The following is a 20,854-nucleotide window of genomic DNA, read 5'->3' as shown; positions in this document are numbered from 1 at the left end:
GCTGGACCCTGCATCCTCCTGACCCCAGCCATGAGGGCTTTTCTCTACTACATGGTTCCCTGGCAGGAGAGGCCATCAGCTTTTCCCTTCCACCTCTGAAGGATATCCTAGCAAGGAGGCCAGGCCTCACTTAGGAACTCTAGGGGCTGCTGGAAAAGGAGAAGCCAGGGATATCAGGAGGCACCAAGTCCTCCCGTGAAGGGACTGTGGAGGAGTTAGGAAGGGACAGAGTTCCCAGGTGGTACAAGCTCCCTGCTGACATCAGACAGCTTCCATGTGGATCAGACCTTTCCTTTTTATGGAGTCCCTGAGTAGTACAAATGATTAACATGTTTGTCTCCACCCAGAAGCACATGGAAAGAAAGGCCTGGTGATCTGCTTCCAAAAAAATCAGCCATTGAAAACTCTATGGGGCACAGTTCTACTCTGACACACATGAGGTTGCCATGACCTGGACTCAACTCTATGGCAAATATTTTTTCCCTTCCCTATGAAGACTCTCAGGAGCTCCTGGCTGGCACAAATGGTTAAGCACTGGATGGCTCAAACCCACCCAGAAGTATCTTGAAAGTAAGGCCTGGCCATCTGCTTCCAAAAGGTCACAGCCTTGAAAACCCTATGGAGCAGCTCTACTCTGCACACATGGGATCTCCATGAATCTGAATGCACTGGATGGCAACTAATAACAACAGGAAGCCTCTCCTGGCCCCAGGCAGTCTAGGAAAGGCCCTTCACCTCTGATCGCAGCCCCATACAGATATAAACTATAAGGGAATCTATCAAAATTCCTTATTTACTAAAATTCCTTGAGGTGGAGCCCTTAGTGAGCACTCAATAACCACTCTGTAAGGGGTCCTTCTGCAGAGTTTCAGCCCATTCCTCGCCCAGCTTCCTGCCCTCACATGCTCTTGGGCCTCTCTCCTTCCTTCTGGGCCTCCCAGCTGATCTGACCCACCCTTGAGCCAGGGTCTGCAGCCCCAGGGCATGCCTGCACCCTCCTCAGGGCCTTCCCCCCTATATGCTTTGCCTGAGCCCTTGTTTGCCTGTGTTACCAACCCCACCCCATCCCCAGCTCTCCCGCCCACAATTCACAAAGCCAAGCCCTAATGTTTAAATCCTTCATTTATTGCCCACAGCTCATTAGTATCACATAAATCACAGAGATTGAGAAATTTTCTGAGGTTAAAAAGATACTGTGCTCTCAGCAAACTCCCCTGGATGTGGCGGAGGCATGTATTGGCTGTTCACTCACACTCCCCAGGGTTGGAAGACCACTTCTGGATGCCCACCCTTCTCCCAGGCCAGAGGCCCAGGACAGGAAGCAAGCCGGCTCTAGATCAGGGAGCGGGAAGGGGGCCTGTTGGTCACCCTGATTCAGCAGCTACATTGGCATCTTGGTCTTCTGCTCTTAGAAAATGGGGAAAAGGGCCTCTGCAAGCCTGACAGAATGTTTGAAGTGGCCAGGGGTGGGCTGGGCAAGTACAGCAGGGCTGGAGGCCAGCATTATGGCACAGCTGGGCCAGCTCTGCACTGAATGGATCCATGCTCAACCCCTCCCCAGCCATGAACCAATCTGCCCACCAGGCATCCCTTCCTCTGGCCCCAGCAGAATGGTGGGATGAGTGTTGGCCGAAAGTTTTCTCATGGGTTTTTCTGCAGCCAGACCTGGGCTTAGCAGCATGGCTCACTGTCCCCCTGTCGCTGTCACCCTGAACTGTAAGGATCCATTGCCCCCTTACCCTCACAAGAGGAGCTGCCTTAGCTCACCTGAAACTGCATTTGGGAGCATGATCAGAAATCATCCAGGGGACAAAACAAATAGGGAACAAGACCATGAGGCCTCTGGAGCAGGTGGGAGTGGGGCTGGGCAGGCAGTTTTGGTCCCAAGGTAAAGTGCACAAGAACAAGAGCCTATGGGAAGTGGGGGCAGAGGGAGCGTAAAGCAAGCGGTTCAGAAGAGGACCCAGGCATGTCCAGCCCCCAGCCCAGGCCCAGAGATGAGCACAGCCCTCAGTAATTGGCACACTCACATTATGGCGGGATTGGATCAAAAATACCTGCTCTTCCCACACCATGGCACCCCTCCCCTTTCCCCTGCTGCCTTGCCCTCCAGGCTTGTCTCTGCCTTCTCCCCTTCCTGATGGGCAGGTCGGTGGCTGCTCCTCCGGATAGTGGGTGCCCTACAGGGCAACTTCCTACAGTGCAAGCCGGTGCACACTGGGGGCTGGCTGAGAGTTCCAGTGCCCACGGAAGACCCTCCTCACCAAATCGGCTCCTACCTTCAGGGTGGTGAAAAGGCCTCCTGGGGCCACCCCTTGCTGCCCTGCACCAGCCCCTTTTCTTGTATGGCATGTATTCACCATCTGGGCTGGGGATCCCAAGGCCCCCCGCAGAGTCAGAGCAGGGGAAGCCCTGGGGCTACTTGCTGAGCCCCCCTTTCCAGTTGCGTCTAGTGAAGGGTACACATTGAGGCCAGTGCTTCCTCTTCACCTGCACCTTTCAGACGAGGGAGTCACCCCACTCACCCTGACCCCACCCCCTACTTCCCTCTGTAGAGCTCTCCCCTCTCTCCTGGCCCACAGATGGGAAGGAAATGGGGGCCAGCAGCGAGGGGCCTCTGGGAGCCAGTGCAGGGTGACAGGTGGCATGCGGTATGGCCCCACACATCCTTGTCTGCCTCTTCCTCCAAAATTATAAAGTGTTTGGCAAAGGTCAACATCTCCAGGGATGTGGGAACATGTACCGAAGGGCAAGGTCTAGGTTCCAAGGCCAGCTGCTGGCTGTGTCCAAAGGGGCCTGTCCAGTGTCCACACTGAAGTGCCCTGGGTGGGCTAGCATTGGTGCTGGACAGGCAAAGATGTGGTTAAGCTGGAAGAGCCGAAAAAACCCCCTCAATCCAGTCCTCTGGTTCCAAACAGGGAGTGGAGGCACAGAGAAGGGAGTGGACTTGTCCAAGGCCACACAACCCACTAGTGCCCGAGCTGGGGCCTGTCCGTTCCTGGGTTGGTGCTGCCTCTCAGATAGTACCTAGAGTTCTGGCCTCCACACTCTCAGGCACAAGGCCCCCCTGCTCAGGAAAAGGTGGGGAGGGGGCAGCAGCCTCAGTGCTAGAGAGGCTCCCCTGGCAGTCGTCAGCCCAGCTCCAGCCCCACTGCCCAGCTCCAGTATGGCTGCAGCCTGCTGTCTCCAAGGAGGAGCTTCCGCTGGAGGCTGGAGTACAGGCACATGTTTCCACAAGCATCATTCCTTCCTAGGGCTCCTGCCTGGAGCTGGGATCATCTCAGGGGGCCCCCACATTAGCCAGGGTTCCATGAAGGTTGGCCCCAGCCCCAGTGTATCACAGGTTTCATTCAGAAAGGCTGGTTCTGCAGCTGCAGCAGGGATGGCGCTGGCCACACTCAGAGCCAGCTGTCCAAGGAGCCTCAGGTGCCTTCTTCAGTGCTTCTTGACTCCTGGACCCCTTCCCGAGGACCTTAGTCCTGGCTGGCTGATCCTCCCGGGCGCAGACTGCCTCTCCTCTCCCAGCCACCTTAAAATCCTAAATCTACTAGCCTGGTGCCAAAGCAACCCAACCCCCAGGCCTACCCCTGCTCCTACCACCTGTCCAAGATCTCTTCTGGGCAGCCAAAAGCCAGGCTACGGCTTGATTCTGATAAAAAATAAAAAAGAAACCAAAGTATAAAAGAATTCTAATTCTACCCAGTGGGCACTCTACGAGTTTTCAGCTTTACACATAATTGTGCTGAATAGGGTTGTGACAACCCCATGTAAGGCCCAGAAATGCACTTAAGTTTTACAGGAAATGTGTCAGGATTCCTCTCCCCTACGTTAAAGTGTGAATGTATTAGTTTCTCTACCACGGTGGGTACAGTGCCAGCGGGACGGCCCAGGGCTGGGGGTGTCTGCATGCTTCCTGCCAGTGCAGCCCTGCGAGACTCCTTCCCTGTCCCCCACCTCCCCAGCCCAGATGATGCTCCGTCCCAGGCTTGCCACCACTCACAGCCCCTTGTTGTACACCACTGTCCGGCTGCTCGTGGCCTGGGCAATTTCAGGCTCCAGTTGGGATGTTTCGATCTGAGGAGAGTGAAAACAGAGAGAGGTAAGGAGAGGGGGAATCTGCAGGGGAGAGTGGGAAGGCTGGGAGTACTGGTTAAGACGACCCTGGTGCCCATAGTTCTGCCCCTCTGTGCCCCCCCCAGCCAGGGCCCACGTGCCCTGTCTACCACATCTTCCTTCTCTATTGCCCTCCTGGCACATGGCTCACAGTATATCCCTGCCAGCCAGGTTGTGTCTCTCTCTTGTGAACTGTGTCCACGTGGATGAACATCCTACACTCTGGCCTGTGTCTTCCTCATCTCCAAGGACCTGTTCACTGCACTGCAGACAGCCACTCCCAAGGCCACACCCTGGACCTGGTCACCACCCAGATGCCTTAAGTCCAAACCCCACCTTCTTGGGCCCACAGTTCCCTACCCCTCCATCACCTCACTCACTCCATCCCCTGTTTTTAAACCACCAAGACCTCAGGCCTCAGACTCCCTCTCTCTCAGTCTTCAATCCCTTCCTCCAATTCATACACCATGGGCCATCATGTCAACCACTCCCTGTCCCAACGTCCTTCAAACCCTGAATGGTGGAAGTCCCACTTTGGAGGAACCCAATCATCATCCATCTACCTGACAGCCTGATGGAGGCCACTCAAAATTCACCATCCCTGACTTTAGCTATACCCTCACAGTGGCCAGCTACAATCCACTGGCCTGGTCAACTCTCCCATTCTCCACAGAGGCCCATTAAACCTTCTCTTTTCTTGTCAGCCATACCCACCCTCAGATCCCTATGCATCCTAAGCAGATGAAACTTCTTCCTACTTCAGGGAAAAAACAGAAGGCATCAGGAGGGAACACCCTCAGCTTCCTATCATCAAACCCACAGCCTACCTGCGTCCATGACTTTGCTCCACACCTGCCCTCCTGTTACCCCACAGCAGCATCCCTCTCCTTGAGAGGCAGATCCCCCCAGCTGGGCTCCATCTCCCTCTTGCCTACTACTGGAGCTTGATCCTGAATGTCCTCAGTCTTCCCCACCTCTTCACTCTACTGACTCCTGCCCATCAGTGTTTCAATATACCAGAAACTTCCATCGGATAAAAACTTCCCTTAATCCCACGTCATGCTCCAGCTACTGCCAGGTCTCTCTCCTCAACAACCAAATTCCTTTGCAAGGGTTGTCTACACTGGCAGTCTCCACCTCCTCACCTCCCACCGACTTTTCAACCCACAGCAAATCTGGTTTCTGTTCCTACTACACTCTACTGAGGTCATTTTCTGCAAGGTGACTGCCATTGTCCTTTTTGTTATGCTCACTGGACACTTCTCAGGCCTCCCACTCGTTGATCTCTCAGAAGCACCCTATGCTGTTGACCTTTCCCTTCTCTCTGAAACAGTCTTTTCTTGTCTTTTGTGCTTCTCTCTACTGGTTTCCCTGGTCCGAGCAGTATCAGCATGTTGTTGGGTCCTTGGGGCTTGCTCTTCTCCTCTGCATATGCCCCTGCATCATCTCACCTACTGGTGACCCCCAGATCTGAGGTATTTCCAGCCACGCCTCTCCCCTGAGCCACATGCCCACCACTGACTATTCGCTAGACCTCTCTATTGGAGTGTCTCACAGGAACCTAGGCTCAACCCATCTAAAACAGAACTGAAATTACCATCTCCCCGGCCCACCCTGCTCTCCATCTGGGGACTGGTACCACCACTCAACCATGCTCTAGCCTAAAACCCTGGGGCCTCCTTATTGTCCCCTTCTTCTCCCTGCCCACAAAGCCTCCTCCAACCCCTTCCATCCACTGCAGCATGGCCAGTGTGAGCCTTCTAAAGCACAAGTTTGATCACGTTTCTCTCCACTGTAAAATGGCAGGGGTCAAGTCCAGACTCCCATGCCCTCCAGCCCTGCTGCCTCTCACCATCCTCCCCGTGTACTGAAGACACCGGCCGGACATGCCTTATTTCAGTTCCTCAGATGCACTGGGCTATTTCTCATCTCTGAGTCTTTACCTGAACTTTTGCCCACTTCTGCTCCTGTCTCCTTCATCCCTACTTTCCCCTGCCTCTGGCTGATCTTTCATGTCTCAGCTTTAGACACCTTCCCTCATCTAGGCTAGGTTTGGCCACCTCTCCCATGCACCCTCCACTGCCTGTACTTCTAATTCGGAGTAGTGTATCACTGTTGGGGGGCTGGCTCTCCGCATTAGGTGGCAAGCTCCACGAGGCAGCAAGTGGGTTAATCTTGTTCACCCCTGTATCCTCAAAGCCTGCCATAGCGCCGGTACACAGTAGGTATTCAATGAGTGTTGATTCAATGAGTGGAATGAAAAGACGCAGAAGGCACTGGGAGGATGGGATCCCCCTGGAGTTCTCCAGCAGCCCAGATGTTGGTTTTCAACTCCAGGACTGAGCCTGTGGGAGTGCCTGAGCCCACAACCTGAGAGGAACTGGCAGAGGGAGGAGCCACCTCAGTGACAGGCCTTTGTAACTTAGCCTAGCTGACCTCCGTCCCAGGCCCCTGCTGTATGTCAAGCCATGGCAACCCTGGGGGAGCAGGCAGAAGGTGCACGGACCTGCCCAGGCTGTGTAAAAACTCAGTCAGGATAGGGAGGAAGGATTCTGTACAGAACTCAGTGATGCCCGGGCTGCACACATCAGGGAGGAGGCAAGACCTAGCTCCTGTAGACTGGAGCAGGTAGGCATGGTGGGGCTCCAGAAGAAGATGGGGACTTTCCTCTGAAGCCCCTGGTGCCCCAATACCCAAGCTCTGACCACTTGAGAGGGGCAAACAGACAAGAGCTAGGTTTAGGACCCAGACCTCTCCCCCATCCCTTCTCCTCAAGCCACCTTCTCCTTCCCCACCCCTGCCGGCCTCCACGTCCCCTCCACCCTGCCAGTTCCCCTCGTCCCCACGCTGCCACTGACACAATGCACAGCGCCCACGCTTAAAAATCTAAATGCTTTTGAAAATGTTTAACCTAGTTAGACAAATTAGCAAAAATTTGTGCAAAACAATTTAGGTATTTAAAATATTCAATGTTTTTAAAAAACTGGAAAACTGTTCTTAGCTTTCAGCTGCAAAAACCAACAAAATATAACATCCCAGCAATCTTACCATGAGGTGTAACATAACCCTTCGGGAAAGCTGTTAAACAGCTACTGAGGCATCCTGGGAAATAGCACTTCATTTATTCAAATGCACATATGTCAGGCTTTTGCACCATATGTCATTCCAAGCTATTTACAGTAATAATTAAATCTTAATCAACGTTTAACCTCTGTAAAATGTTTGAAGAATCCTAATCACCCTTCAGACTGCACTAATGAAGGAGAAATATATAAACATAAAAGGAAAATGATGCATAGATATCACACTGGAAAGAACAGTAATTGCAAAATTGTATTTCTTTTAAATATAATCAGTAAATGATGTAAAGTAAGCCAAGGAGTATTTTAAGTTAAGACATCTTGGATGTCAGAGGTGTGAGCAGCTAATTTTGTTCTGCTACCCATAACAGATGTAGCATATTTTATTTTAGTGCCATTATTAGCAACTTCCCATGCCTGCTTTCACTGAAGCACTGAGGCCCGCATTAAAATCAGAGGCTGCTCACCACCATGGCAGAAGACCACAGCCCAGGCCACGGGGCCACTCTGCCCACTCCCCGGGGAGTGCTGGCCCCCCTGGAGATGGAAACCTCCCTCTTGGTGCAGGCTGCCATAGAACCCAGCAACCCCCAGGCTCCCCTGGGCTTCCCACCGTGCTACGGGCACCAGGTAGGAGGGAAGCATGGGGGAAACGCGGGCAGTGGGTAAGCTCCTGGGGGAAGTAGTTGAGATGCTCGGGAGCAGAGGTTTGGGCTTAGAGCAGAGATGGCATTCAAGGCTTTCCCTCTGTTTCAGTTCAATCTTCCCTCAGGTCAGCAGGTATTTATCTGTGGTTGACAATGCCATACACCAGGGTTGGGCACAGAGACTCGGTCAAGCCCAGCCCCTGCCCTTGAGAAGCTTGCAATCTGGGGAGGAGTCAGACAGTGAAAGCAGATGGATTCCAGAGAGACAAGCAAAGTGCCATGGAAACTATAGTGGGGTGGGGGCTACAGCTCACTCATGGAGGACCAAGGAAGGAGGACTTCCCAGAGGAGGTGGGCCAGGAAATAAACGGAAGGGTTTGATAGGGGAGGGTGGGAAAAGCTGGCTGGGTGAAGGGAAAAGCATTAGCTGGCTAGCATGTCTTGTTTGGGGTGGACAATGCTGGGCATGTTAGAAATGTGGGAGGAAGCGGAGGTGGGGCTGGGCCCTGTAGGCCACACGAAGGTTGTCCACACTTTGAGGGCAATGGGGAGCCATGGAAGGATTGTGAGCAAGAGTGGACTATGATTCAGACTCAGTTTGAGGAGGGTCTCTCGGGCGGCAGTGGGTGTGAAGGGTGGACTAGAGGGATAAGTGAGGGGAGAGGGAAGCCTCCTGGGGAGCAGTGTGGGAAGCTGAGTCCACAAGAGACCTTAGGTCCTGCTGAGAGGAGGTTGTGCTGGGGATGATTCCTGAAGCTGAAATCCAGAGGAGCTGATGACCAATTCCACGTGGGGGTGAGAGGGAGGTGTTGAGGATGACTGTGTCTTGCATGACTCCTAGTTCCAGCTGGGAGCAGGGCTAGCTGGTGATGCCATCCTCAAAGGCAGGGAATACAGGAGGCGGACAGGTAGGGGGGCAATAGGCTCAGGCTTGGCCATGTTGAGTCTGGGTGCCTATGGGTCCTTGAGGTGGAGAGGCCTGAGGGGCAGATGGGTCCAGGGTTCTGGAGCTGTGGGCAGGGGTCTGGGCAGAAGCGAGGGCCTGGGATGTGTGAGCATAGCCAGAGCCTCCAGAGTGGGGGAGGTTGCCCAGGAGAGCAGATGGAGGAAGCGGGTGCCAAGACCTGGGGAACATGCACATTTGAGGGGCAAGTGAAGGGAAGGAGCTCGTGATGGCAGCCTGGGGGGACCAGCCTAAAGAGTGGAAGCAGTGACAGGGGGTGGCACAGACACCAGGCAGCCATGGACACCAGGCAACATAGCATTTTTGGAGAGTGCTCCTGGTGAGGACTGGGAGGCTTTGGCCTTAGCTACTGGATTTTGGACACCTCCTAGGGTCCAGGTCTCCTAACTCCCCACTCAGTGCCTTGCTTGGTCATAGCCTCGCGTTTCCACCTTGAGCCAACTCCACTGGCCATTCATTAACCCTCTGCTCTCTGGCCATAGCTAGGTATTGGCCAATGGCCTACCATCTTCTAGGTCTCACTGGTGTCAGGACCACTGGGGCCCTCACTTCTGGGCTCACCTGGGGGAGGATGGGGCAAGACTCCTGTGTTTCCTGCTTGACCAGACTTCCCTTCCCTCTCCACCAATAATCAAGTCTCTCCTGTGTAGATCACTTCTTCTGGGGTGTGTATGGGGCTGTCTCCTCCAAAGGGAGCCATGTTGTCCAGAGCCCTGGCCTCGCCAGTAAATGAATGTAATTCAGGTACTAGGGTGAGGGTGGTACCAGGATACCCTTACTGCCACCTCCTGCTGCCCTAACCAGCTCCAGGTAGGAACAAAGGGCTTAGGCTGCTCCCTTTTGGTCCCCCTGCTGCTTGGAGGTCTGATGGGTAAGAAGCAGAAGCCAGATTTAGGTGCCATGTGGGCAGCAGAACAAATGGTGTCGTGGCCTCAGCGGCTCACGGCGGGGGGGTTTGGAGGGAGGAGGAGAGGTGTCAGGGCATAGTGAAAGGGGTGGGTATAGCTCCAGGTCCAGTGAAGGCTAGAGTCCTAGGGGAGTGGGTCACAAGCAGGGGCTTAGTTCTGACCACAAGATTGCTCTGAGGCATCTCCTCTGTACAGAACACGATGAGGAGAAATGAGGCTGGGTGAGGAGGGGCCGCAGGGGGAATGGGTGACCCAGGCCCCGGGCTGCCAGCTGGAGGCAGGCAGGAATCCATGGGCCCATTCCCTTCCTCCCTAATGCAGACACGGGTGGACCCCTTCCCAGGCATCTGATAGCCAGTCAGCAGGCAGTTCCTGAGGGAAGCGGTGTCTGGGATGGGATGGGGAGCCAAAGCCCTGGGAGGTAGGGGCTGCAGGGATCATTGAGGAAGCTGAACTTATCAGTCAGCACTGGCTGATGGTATCCCCCCAGCCCTGGGGTGCTGGGAAGATGAAGGCCTGCTCATTTGCCCCATCTCAGGCTGTGTACCTCTGAGCTGTCAAGTGCCTGGGGAAAGCCCCCCAAGGTGAAAGACCCCACCTCATGCCCTGCATTAAAGAAGGGAGTCAGCCCATAGGCTCCTGCCCAAAATAACGTGCCCACCCCTGCATGAAATTACAATGTCTCTGACTCCCACACAGAACCTAACCCTCATCAGGACCCCCACCTCGTCAGTGCCCCAACCCCACCCTACAGACCCAGCTCGAGTCCTGCAGCCCCTCCCAGCAGACACTGCCAAAGTGGGATTCTGGTTGCATTTCAGGTGAGAGCCAACCAACACTGAGCACCATGTCCAGTCTCTCCCCAGCTGCCCCAGCACCCCCAGGCTCGCTGGCTTTCCTCTGTGGCCTGGGAAGGGTTAACGCTGAGCTATTTACCTCTGTCTCTTGGCCCATTGAGGGGTGGGGGCCAGAGTCAGGAATGCATTTGGGGCCACCTCTGCGTCTGTAGCCTTGGCACACACACACCTGCAGCCAGCGGCCAGAGGATAGTTTACATATTTGAACGTGGAGCTAAGGTGTGGAGACATAAACAGGAAACCAGATCCCCCGCCTGTGCCCCATTCTCAGGGGCTTTTACCTACTACAAAAAGCTTCCTCCTCTTTGCCTTTCTTCTGGTGGCTTTTCTGCCTCCTTTTCAAAGGCACAAGGCTGGGAGTGAGGTGTTCAGCGTGACCTTGTGACATAGCTCAAAACCACCTCCTCCTCCTGGCCCAGGGTCCAGGCCTCTGACGGTCTGTAAGTGGCGGCAACGTTGACACAGGATCCAAAGCCCAGCCGGCACCTGGCTGATCCTGTGTGCCTGAGGCCTCTGCCAGGCCTGGGGCCAGCCTGCCCACTGGGCAGTTCAACCCACCCTTTCCCACCAGGCCTGGGCAGAACCCAGGTCCTGCTCAAACACACATATGCAGACTCCATCTTTGGGCAAGGGAAGCTATCCTGAGTGTCCTTGGAGGGCAGGGGTGTTACACTGGGGCTGGGCAGCAGCTGAACCTTGAGCCTGGACCCCTGGGTTCAGACTCTGGTGCTGGTTCTGGGGTCCCACTCCCTTCCCAGTGAATGTCAGACTGCTGGGCTGGACATTCAAGGCCTTCTAGGGCCTCCTCCAGGCCTCTCACCCACCAGCTGCTCTCCGTTTCCTGCACAGGGTACATTTGGGTTTTGAGGCCTGAGACTAGGCTATGTCCTAACCCGCTAAGGTTGCTTCCTCCAGGAAGCCTCCCCTGATCTTCTCAGCCCCAATCCATTGCTGTAGCCCGTAGTACCATAGCACTTGCCTCCTTCTCCATCATATCCTCAGTCCCAGGCTGATTCCTACTCTAAGCAGCTCTAAGCACAGCGACTATCCTCTCCCCCCGCAATCTCGAGGTACTCAAGGCAGCTCAGTGTCCCTGTGCCTTGTATTAATGTAGGTCATCAGTAACAGTTGAATCAAATTGAGCTGACATTCCCCAAGCACTTCTGTGCTATGTGCACTTGGTAGATGCCCAGACTCCCTCCCCGCTTTGGAGCTCTGCATTGTTCCTGAGTGCCTTCTGGTGGGCCCATCTCAGGATCACCCTGGCCCCCATCTCCTCAGCCTTGAGGCCTCAGTTTCCCCACATGTGCAGTGGGATGATTTTCTACCTCCTGGGGCTGGGATGAGGGTATAATCAAGAAAATAATGAAAGGGCCCTTTGAAGGCTTAGAAACCCCATGCAATGCTGCTTAATGAAGGCAGGACCCTGTGGCTATCCCAGCGCTTAGGCCCCGTCTCGCTCTCCCGTGGCTCCTCATGGCTGACACGGCTGAGCCCTGGCTGAGGGTTAGGCATGTTCTAAACACTTTGCACTTAATCATCTCAACATGAGCCTTGCTCAACCAAACCTCCTCCCTCACTATCCTGAATTTGTCTAGAAGGTATTCGAGAGGGCTCTAGAAGGGAGAACCAGGGAGGACAGGCTCGGAGGCGGCCCTGCTGAGGCCTGTCATCAGGGCATGTGTGTGCTCATGCGTGGGCCTGTGTGCACGCACAGGTTTAGGGTGGGGGTGTGGGGAACAGGCAACATGACAGGTGGCGTTGGCGTTCCTGGGCTCTGAGCGGCTTTGCCATTCCCATCCGTCCCTCCTGGGGGGTCCTGTGGGCAAACTCCAAGAAAGCAGCGGGCGGGGAGGAGGCAGATTTCTGATGGCAAAAATAGCCCACTTTGGAGTTCAGTAGGGACTGATTAAACCAGTTAACAAGAAAACCCCCAAACAAACATCTCCAAGCAAAGTAGGAGGTGGATTTGAGACTGAAGGGGATGGTTTTGAGACTGTCTCCCTCTCTCTGGAGGACAGTGAATGCTGCTGTGGACTCAGGAGGGAACCAAAGACTCCTAGACCTTGCCTCCTGCTTCGCATCAGCCCTGGAAGAGTAGGAGAAGCAGGAATCAGCCAACAAAGTTAAGTTGTATCAGCAGTTGGTAGGTAAAGAGCAGGTTCTCAGACTTAGGGATACCCTATGTCCCGAGGGGGAGATGGGACACAAGAAAGGCGCACCACCACCACCTATACGTGTGAGGTGAAACAGATAACAGCTCATCAAGGAGGACTTCCTGGAGGAGGGGCCATTTCCAGAACTGCTTGAAGGTGAACCTGAGCTCATTCTCAATTTTTTCTCATCTTTGGCTGGGAATTTCAAAGCTTCCTCAGCAAAAGGAAGATAAGCTGGGGAAGACATTTGCCTGTGGTAGGTCACAACTGCCCAGTCAAGCTGGTTCAATGAAACCATCATTTTCCTCAAGGCTGGTGAGGGGGAGGAGAGGTTTGGTGGAGATTCTGGTACCCACCCTGGATACCCAAATTCTTTTCCCATACAGTCTTTGTTTCCTAACTGAGAGCTGGAAGGGGCACAAAGTCATAAGGGTAGGATGGGGGGTGGGGCTGCTGAGGTGAGGAGGGGCTGGGCTGAGAGGGAGGGGCCTGGCGGATTGGTAGGGCTGACATAGAGGCACTTAGCAGGAAGCCCTGGGGGGGCTCTGATGATACCTTTTCTTCTAGTCAAGGTGTTCAGCAGAAGCCGGAGGGGAGGAGTGCCTGCTGAGGTGTCAGGGAAGGCCAAAGGGCAGGGGCCAACAAGACAACCGCCAGGGCCAGGCCAACAGAGAAAACAGGCCAAACAGGAAACAATCCTCCCAGCTAGTGAACCTGACTCCTTGCGCCCATGCTGCCCCTGCAACAGCTGGTGCAGGGCAGAGAGACACATACAAAGATGCATGCGCTCGGCGAGCCTCCAGCCTCTACTGAGGCAGCAAGGGCCCTCCCCTCTGCCACAGCCCCTGCCCAGAGGCACACAGCTCTGGAGCTACTGGGAGGACCGAAGATGCCAGGTGAGGGTCCTGGAGCCCTCCCCCTACCCTGGCACCATTCACGAGCCACATCTCAGCCATGCTGCAGATGAGCACCGAGGGTCAGCATCCGACTTAAGGTCACACAGCCAGCTGGCAGATGTCCTGACTCTAGCACCAGGGCCCCGTCTCATAGTTTCATTTCCAGAATCCAAATCGGCAGAGCCAGAAAGAAACTTAGTTCCAAACTTCATCTTATGGCTTGGGAAACTGATTCTCTGGGGTTAAGACCTAAGGTCACACAGAGCTGGGGCTGAGACATGCCAACCAGAGCAGACGAGGATGGGCCTGGGGGAACTTACGGCAGCACCCCCAGACCCAACAGCACCTAGAAACAGGGCAGGGCCACCAGGGCCCCCCACTCCCCACTCATCCACAGAAAAGCTCCACCTTCTCCTGTGGACACATTTCAACCTCACCAAATCAGCTAATTATTGACAGTTGGTGAAGAGGAGATTTCACTTTTTCCTCCTGTTAAACTGCTCCTAATTAGTTCCCTGTCACCACGGCTGGCTCGCCCGCCGCCGCCGCCCGTTTGCGCAGTAATCCGGCTGCACAGTGCCTCATTAACCTTTTGCTCCTCTCCTGCCGCCTGCCAACAAGATGAAGACAAAAACAGATTGTCTAACAATGGCTCCGGCTTGTACACGCAGCCCGGTTCCCCAGCCCCCGAGCTCCTGGGGGAACAGTGCGGGAAGGGAGAGGGGACTGGGGTGGGGGAGAGCCCAAGAGGCATCAAGGAAAGGAGAGAGAGGCACAAAGAAAGATAGAGACAGACACAGAGGCGGGAAAGTGGGGAGGGGCTCTTGGCCAAGGTTCTGCTTCTTGCTCCAGGGAGACAGAAGTTCAATAAACGGGGTTGGAAGTGCTCCTAGGTCTGGAACACCAGTTGTCAGAGCTGGAGGAACATTTGAGAGCAGCAGGTCCAGCCTCTTGTGGCAGCCAAGCCTGTGGGCCTGGAGGCTGGACCCTGGACATCTGCCTGAGAGACCTGGGGCACCAATGTGTGTGCACGCGTGTGCACACGTGGACGTATGAGTGGGACACAGTTCAGTGAGAATCTGGAATTCAGAGTCCCAATCTCCACAGCGGGCAGGGCCAGAAAGGCCACCTTGAATCAGGCCCCACCATGCCACAGGGCAGCCCCCATAACCTCCCTGGCCTCAAGCACCCCTGGCAAGTGCTGGCACAGCCCTCTGCTTTATTTTCCTCATTGCCCTTACCAGTACCTGACATTTCCTGTTTAGTGATTTTTTTGCCTCTCCCACCAGAAAGAATGTGGGTTGTCAGGGGGCATTACTCAGAAGGTCCTTCAACATGGACGCTCATTCCCTGGGAAGAGCAGGAAGGGGGCGAGGGGCTCCTGGAATGCTTTTTCTGATAAATCAGCCTCATGCTGTCTGGAGCTTGGGTTTGGGTCTCCTCATGTATGAGGAGGTGGGCTGGGTTGAAGATGGTATGGAATCATTCTGCCTGCATGGAAAGCCTGCTCTGTCATTGCCAACTTTGGACCCTGGGCAAGTTTCTTAATCTCTCTGGGCCTCAGTTTCCTTGCTTGTAAACAGGGAATAGTATTGGTACCTACCTCACAGGATTGTCATGTTCTGGATCCCCGTTCCCACCATCCCCACCACAGCCAGTTGGGCTCCTCTGTCACTGGACCTAGGGACCCAGTCGAGGCCATGCCTTCCTGCCTTTGTCTATGTTCATTCCCTCCCCATTACTGCTTATCTCTCCAAGACCCCCAAGTCCCCTGTCAGAACACTCAGTGACTGAAACTTCCTTTGCTGTTCACCAATGGTTTCCCATCCCTGAATGCACTTCCCTGAAGAATAAAAACTGACTACCATTTTGCTTCCTGGATGCCTCGTTTAGCTATGTTACCCAGCTGCCAAGCCTCATCAATTCCTTCTAGTCCCCTCTGCAGCAGCTCACTCTGCAGAGGCCCCTCCTCCTGGCAAGGCTCTCTTGTTTGGTTTCCTTGAAGCCATTCCATCTGAGTCATCCCCCTGCCCCCCGGCTACTCCTTTCCTTTCTTGATGGCTGTCCTTCCTCCACTCTTCCCACAGTGACCTCACCCCCCTCCTTGGCTTCAACTACCCCTGTGCACCGAGGGCCCCGCACCCATATCTCCAGCCAAAATTTCCCCCAGAGCTTTGGACACACATCTGTCTATGTAACAACCCTTGATATGCAATAACCTCTCCAACTCTAAGGGCATTAAAAACCAGCTGTCATGGAGTCGATTCTAACTCATGAAAACCCCGTGTACGTCAGAGTAAAACTTCTCCATAGGGTTTTCAGGGGCTGATTTTTTGCAAGTAGATCATCAGGACTTTCTCCTGAGGCTCCTCTGGGTAGACTTGACCTTCAAACCTTTTGGTTCAAAGCTGAACCAAAGCTGTCAGTCATTTGTACCATGCAGGGACTCCCAAAGGACATTACCAAAACCCACTGCCGTTGAGTCAGTTATGACTCATAGCGACCCTACAGGACAGAGTAGAACTGCCCCATAGAGTTTCCAAGGAGCACCTGGCAGATTTGAACTGCCAGCCTCTTGGTTAACAGCAGTAGCACTTAACGGCTACGCCACCAGGGTTTCCCCAAAGGGCATTAGGGAGATTTAATACAATAAGGCATGTGGATTTCCCAGCATGGTGCCTGGCATAGTAGATGCTTAATAAATGGTAGCTCTTATTATTATTTGCAACTTGACACTCTGTTCCATGTTAGTAGGCAGAAATACTAATTTGAAAAGAGCAGACAAAACCTTCTGCTAGGAATCAAAGGGAGGGATTGAAGTTCTTTCCGTAACTCCTGGGTTTCCTGGGTTGGAAACTCCGCACCAATCACTGCCTGCCAGCCACTCCAGGAACCAGTTTCTAAACTCTATCTCCGAGTCCCTAATTAATTAATTAGTATTCCAGTGAATACTCCTGTTGACAATCTTGGTGCCTTTTCGCAAGGTTGGGTCAGCTCAAGCAAGCCCAGACTTATTGTGGCAAATCCCACTGGCTTCTAGGATGTGAGACATGATCCCCAAACAGCAGCAGAAGTACTTCGTTAGAGAGATTTAATTGGGAGGATGAATGGGGGGAATGAGGTCCTCTCAGCCAACTGGCTGATGGCCTTGGTGCCACAGGTCACAGACAGGCCTCAAAGCGCTCCATAATACCCTGGCTGGCTGGCATCCTGTCAGAGTTGACACAGCTGAAAAGGGAGCTCTGAAAATCTTGTCCCTACCTTCGTGTTCAAGCTGACAAAGACTTATGCGCTGACTGTACTCCTTCCAACACTAAGGAAGAGGATTGGGTTGCAATAAGAGGGATTTTGGTTAGACACCCAGAGGAACTAACTCTCATGCCTCTTTAAGGCAGGCATGGGGGATGAGAGAAGCCTGGGCTCTGGGAGGTGGGTCCACTCACTTGAAACCATCTCTGTAGTAGAGCTCAAGGCATGGTGGGTAAATGCCTGTCTCTTCATTATTTGCTCCAGAGGAACACCCACAGAAGACCCACAGCCGCATGTGGGGCTGCCTTCAGCTGCCTCCTCTCTTAGCTGGCCCAGGGGTGGCAGGGTGGCTGAATGAGGAAAATCAGAGGGCCCATTTCCTAAGAGTTCTGGTCTGGAAGTGTGGATATCTAGGGTTTCCTCCCAGATCAGCACCTGGCTTCTGTGACCTTAGGCTGGTCCCTTGGCTACTCTGGGCCTCCATTTCCCATCTGAGCCAGGAGGGGGTAAACTGGATGACCCTGAAAATCCTTACAACTGGGATGGCGCCTGATTCTGCAGCATGGGGTCTTCTCTGCTGTGGGTCCCCTCTCTTACGCAGGCAGGTAGCTGAGAGCTATCTGAAGCTTCTAAACACAGTGGTGCCTACACGCACACAGTTCAGTGACTCTGACCCTTGCCTAGAAACGAGGACTTAGCCTGAGCACACAGAGAGATGCAGCGGCTTCAGAAAGTGAAGGACACTGTCCCTGGAAGGACATTATTGGCTGAACTCATACCTACTGAAATCATAACTGTTTGTGGGGCACCCTCCACCCACCATGTGTCCATTCCTGTGCAGGAGGTCCACATGTCGGGGAGATGTCGGGGGAGGCCCCTGCTCCTGGAGAGACATACAGGAGAGCAAGGCTGCCCTTGATTGCAGAACAGAAATAAATAGCATCTTCAATCCTAATCCTTTTTAGATTCCACAGTCCATTGCTCCCCCCATCTCTTACCATATCCTGAAGGCCCCACCCAGCAGGGGAAACCCCAGCCTGAGTGAACCCAACACCCCTTCCCCGGAGCTGGACCCTGACCCACCCCTCCCCAGAGAGTGGTGTCCACCCCACGCTCACCCAGCCCTTTGCTGACCCCTCGCATCACCTAGCAGGCTTCCCTGGTTAAGCCTATCACACTCTCCCCTCTGAATGTCTCAAAGCTTCTCTGTAGTCTTCAGGCCTCTGCTCCCCCTTCCCCATCTCCCGGCTTCCCCTCTGCTCCTCACAGAGAACCCACAAGCCCTCAGAACAACTTCCTCCCCCTTCCCCACCCCTCCCTTTCTTCTTCCTCCTGTGAAGGCCAATCCCTTCACCTGTGCCCTGGTCCCTGCCCCTCCTCATGGGCTCTGTTCTCCCTGTTACCCTTCCCAATGTTCTCAGCCTCTCTCCTGGCATTTTGCCTTTGGCATTTATACAAGTCCAGTATTTCCCATTTAAAAAAGGAAAAAAAAGAAACTTTCTCTTGATCCCACACCTCATTCCAGCTGCTAACCTGTTTCTGCTCTCCCTTGGCATTAGGCTTCCCGACCCGGCTGTCAGCCCTGCCAGCCCCATTTCCTCACCTTTCACCTGCCTGGGCCATTTCTTGGGGACAGGGCTTGCCTTCATGACCTGAGATGCCAGTGGACACTTTTCAGGGCTCACAAAGCTTGACCCTGCCTGAGTACCTGACCCTGTGAACTGCTCAGCTCCCCTGTAACCCTTACCTCCCTGGCCACTCGTCTATGGATCCTGCTCGGATTCCTTCTCTCCACACTCTCCCCAGCTGATTCCACCTACTGCCCTCTCTTCCATGACTGTTTCTACACTGCCGGCCTCCACTTCTGTCACTCCAGCCCCAGTCTCTCTACTGGGCTCTAGATGCAGTGGCAGCCTCCCCCAGGACACCTCCACTTGGATATTCCATGGGCACCGCAAGCTCCACGTCTAACTCAGCATGCTGTCCTCCCTTAAACCTGCCCCTCCTCCAGCGTCTCCATCTTGTTAAGTAGCACCTACATCTGCCTGGTTGTCCAAAATCGGAAAGCCGGCGCTCTCCTGCCAGCTCCCCGTCCCCCCCACCACATTCAGTTCTTCACCAAATCCCGATGAAGCTGCCTCCTAACTTTCAAACGGCTCACTTCTCTCCATGCCCACTGCCAACAGCCTGGTCCAAGCCGCCACCATCTCTCACTGGACGCCATCCACAGCCTCCGGATGGTTCCTTCTCCAGAGCTCCAGCCCAGCCTCCTCCATGCAGCCACGGGGACCACTCAAAATCAGAAATCTGTGGTCCTGCTTTCCATGGCCCTTATGATGACCTTTACCCTCTTTGCTTTGACTTCCAAGGTCCCAACCCCCACCTCCTGGCCCCCGGCCCACTTCATCTTGCTCCTCTCCCTGCTTGTGCTGCAGACTTTGGTCAGTTCTTGGAACACACTGCACTGCTTCAAGGAGAACCTTCACACCAGGTGATGCCTGGCTATGTGACTCCCCCAGGCCCCTTTCCACCTGGCCAACTCCACCCCATCCTCCAGGCCCCAGGTGAACGGCTGCTTCCCTCTAGACAGGGTTTGGTCCCCTTGCTGTCTCCTCCCACGTCCTGCTGAGCTTCTCCCATCCTAACAGTCTCACACTTCATTTGCTGTTCCCTGGTTTATCCTTGTGCTCACTGCTGGACCCTCATCTCTGAGATCAGAGCCTGGGCCTGTCTCATTCATAGCTATAACCCCAGTATCTAGCACAGTGCTAGGCAGTCAGCAATGGATAAGTATTTGTTAATAAATAACCCTGGGTGGCACATACAGTTAACGCGCTCAGCTGCTAATGAAAGGTTGGTGGTTTAAGCCCACCCAGAGGCACCTTGGAGGAAAAGCCAGGTGATCTGCCTCTGAAAAATCAGCCACTGAAAACCTCACGCAGCACCATTCGACTCCAACACACATGGGGTTGGGCTACCTTGAGTTGGAGACCCTCGATGGCAACTGTTAACTGGTGATAAATGACCCAAAGTTAGACTCTCCAGCGCCCCTGCCTGTGCTGCCCATGAGCCGCCCCCCCGCCTCCACTGACCTCTGACATCTGCGGGAAGAGGCTGATGGCCAGTGGCAGGGCCAGGCCGAAGGCTGCCAGGCACACGAGGCTTTGCACAGGGAGAAGCAGCCGGGGGCGCGCCTGCAGGAGAGCTGTCCTGTGTAGGGAGAGAAGGAGGGAGACCTATGAGGCCCAGAGACGGGGTGGGATGGCCACTTGCCATGCTGAGTCCCATTCAGAGGCTCAGAGCCGAGGCAGCACAGTCCTGAGACTAGTGCCAGCCTATAGCTAAATAGATGTGGTGGAATTTTGTATTTGGGGCCTTCCCCAATCGGCACCTCTCTCCCCAGGCCTGCCTCGAAGGATATTGTTGTTTGAACTCATACCTACTGAAATCATAACTGAGAGCTTGTGGGGTACCCACCACCCACCACGTGTCCATCTCTGTGCAGGAGGGCCACGCGTGGGGGAGATGTCAGGTGAGGTCTCTGCTCCTGGGGAGACATAGAGGAGAGCAAGGGTACCCTCAAAGGTAGCACAGAATTAAATAGAAAACCAATCAGAGTTGATGCTAAGTCCAGGGAAGGAGACAAACCACAACACACACACACACACACACACACACACACACACACACACAAAGCCAAGAAGGGTGATCTTCCACGTGTGGGAATAGACGATGCCCCACTGGCCATCTCGTCAACCTTGATCCAAGAGCCACAGAGAGGAGCCAGTCATTTGCCCAAGGCCAGGAGGCAGATCTACTGCTTGGACTCCTGACTCCTGATGCTCTGTCACCTGAGCTGTCCTGGCTCCTGCCTTCAGGGCCCTTTGCCAGCCTCACTCCCAGCATGCTCACAGCTGGCACCCACTCCCCATGGCTTCAAAGGTGACATTCCTGGGCAAGAGAACGGGCCTGGGTCCTCCAGGT

At 54.3% G+C, this 20,854-nt stretch overlaps 1 protein-coding gene across 4 annotated transcripts in view; it reads right to left on the bottom strand.

Annotated features, from left to right (window-relative positions):
• The window catches only part of SFXN5 (sideroflexin 5), a 164,522-nt gene that overhangs the window by 309 nt on the left and 143,359 nt on the right, over nucleotides 1-20,854 (bottom strand). For 2 of the 4 annotated variants that reach the window (XM_049856853.1, XM_049856854.1), the window contains 2 exons: nucleotides 19,963-20,080; nucleotides 1,123-4,074 (listed from right to left, as the gene is read on the bottom strand). In XM_049856853.1, coding sequence (XP_049712810.1) covers nucleotides 4,049-4,074; nucleotides 19,963-20,080 — 144 coding nt within the window. In that variant the 3' untranslated portion in view covers nucleotides 1,123-4,048. Of the gene's footprint in view, nucleotides 1-1,122; nucleotides 4,075-19,962; nucleotides 20,081-20,854 lie in introns of those variants that run through there. The other 2 variants (XM_049856852.1, XM_049856851.1) reach the window with 2 other exon arrangements.

Source organism: Elephas maximus, chromosome 17 (genome assembly GCF_024166365.1).
Source record: "Elephas maximus indicus isolate mEleMax1 chromosome 17, mEleMax1 primary haplotype, whole genome shotgun sequence".
Lineage (NCBI taxonomy): Eukaryota > Metazoa > Chordata > Mammalia > Proboscidea > Elephantidae > Elephas > Elephas maximus.
Note: the sequence above shows the minus strand (reverse complement) of the source record. Positions and strands in the feature narration are given on the sequence as shown.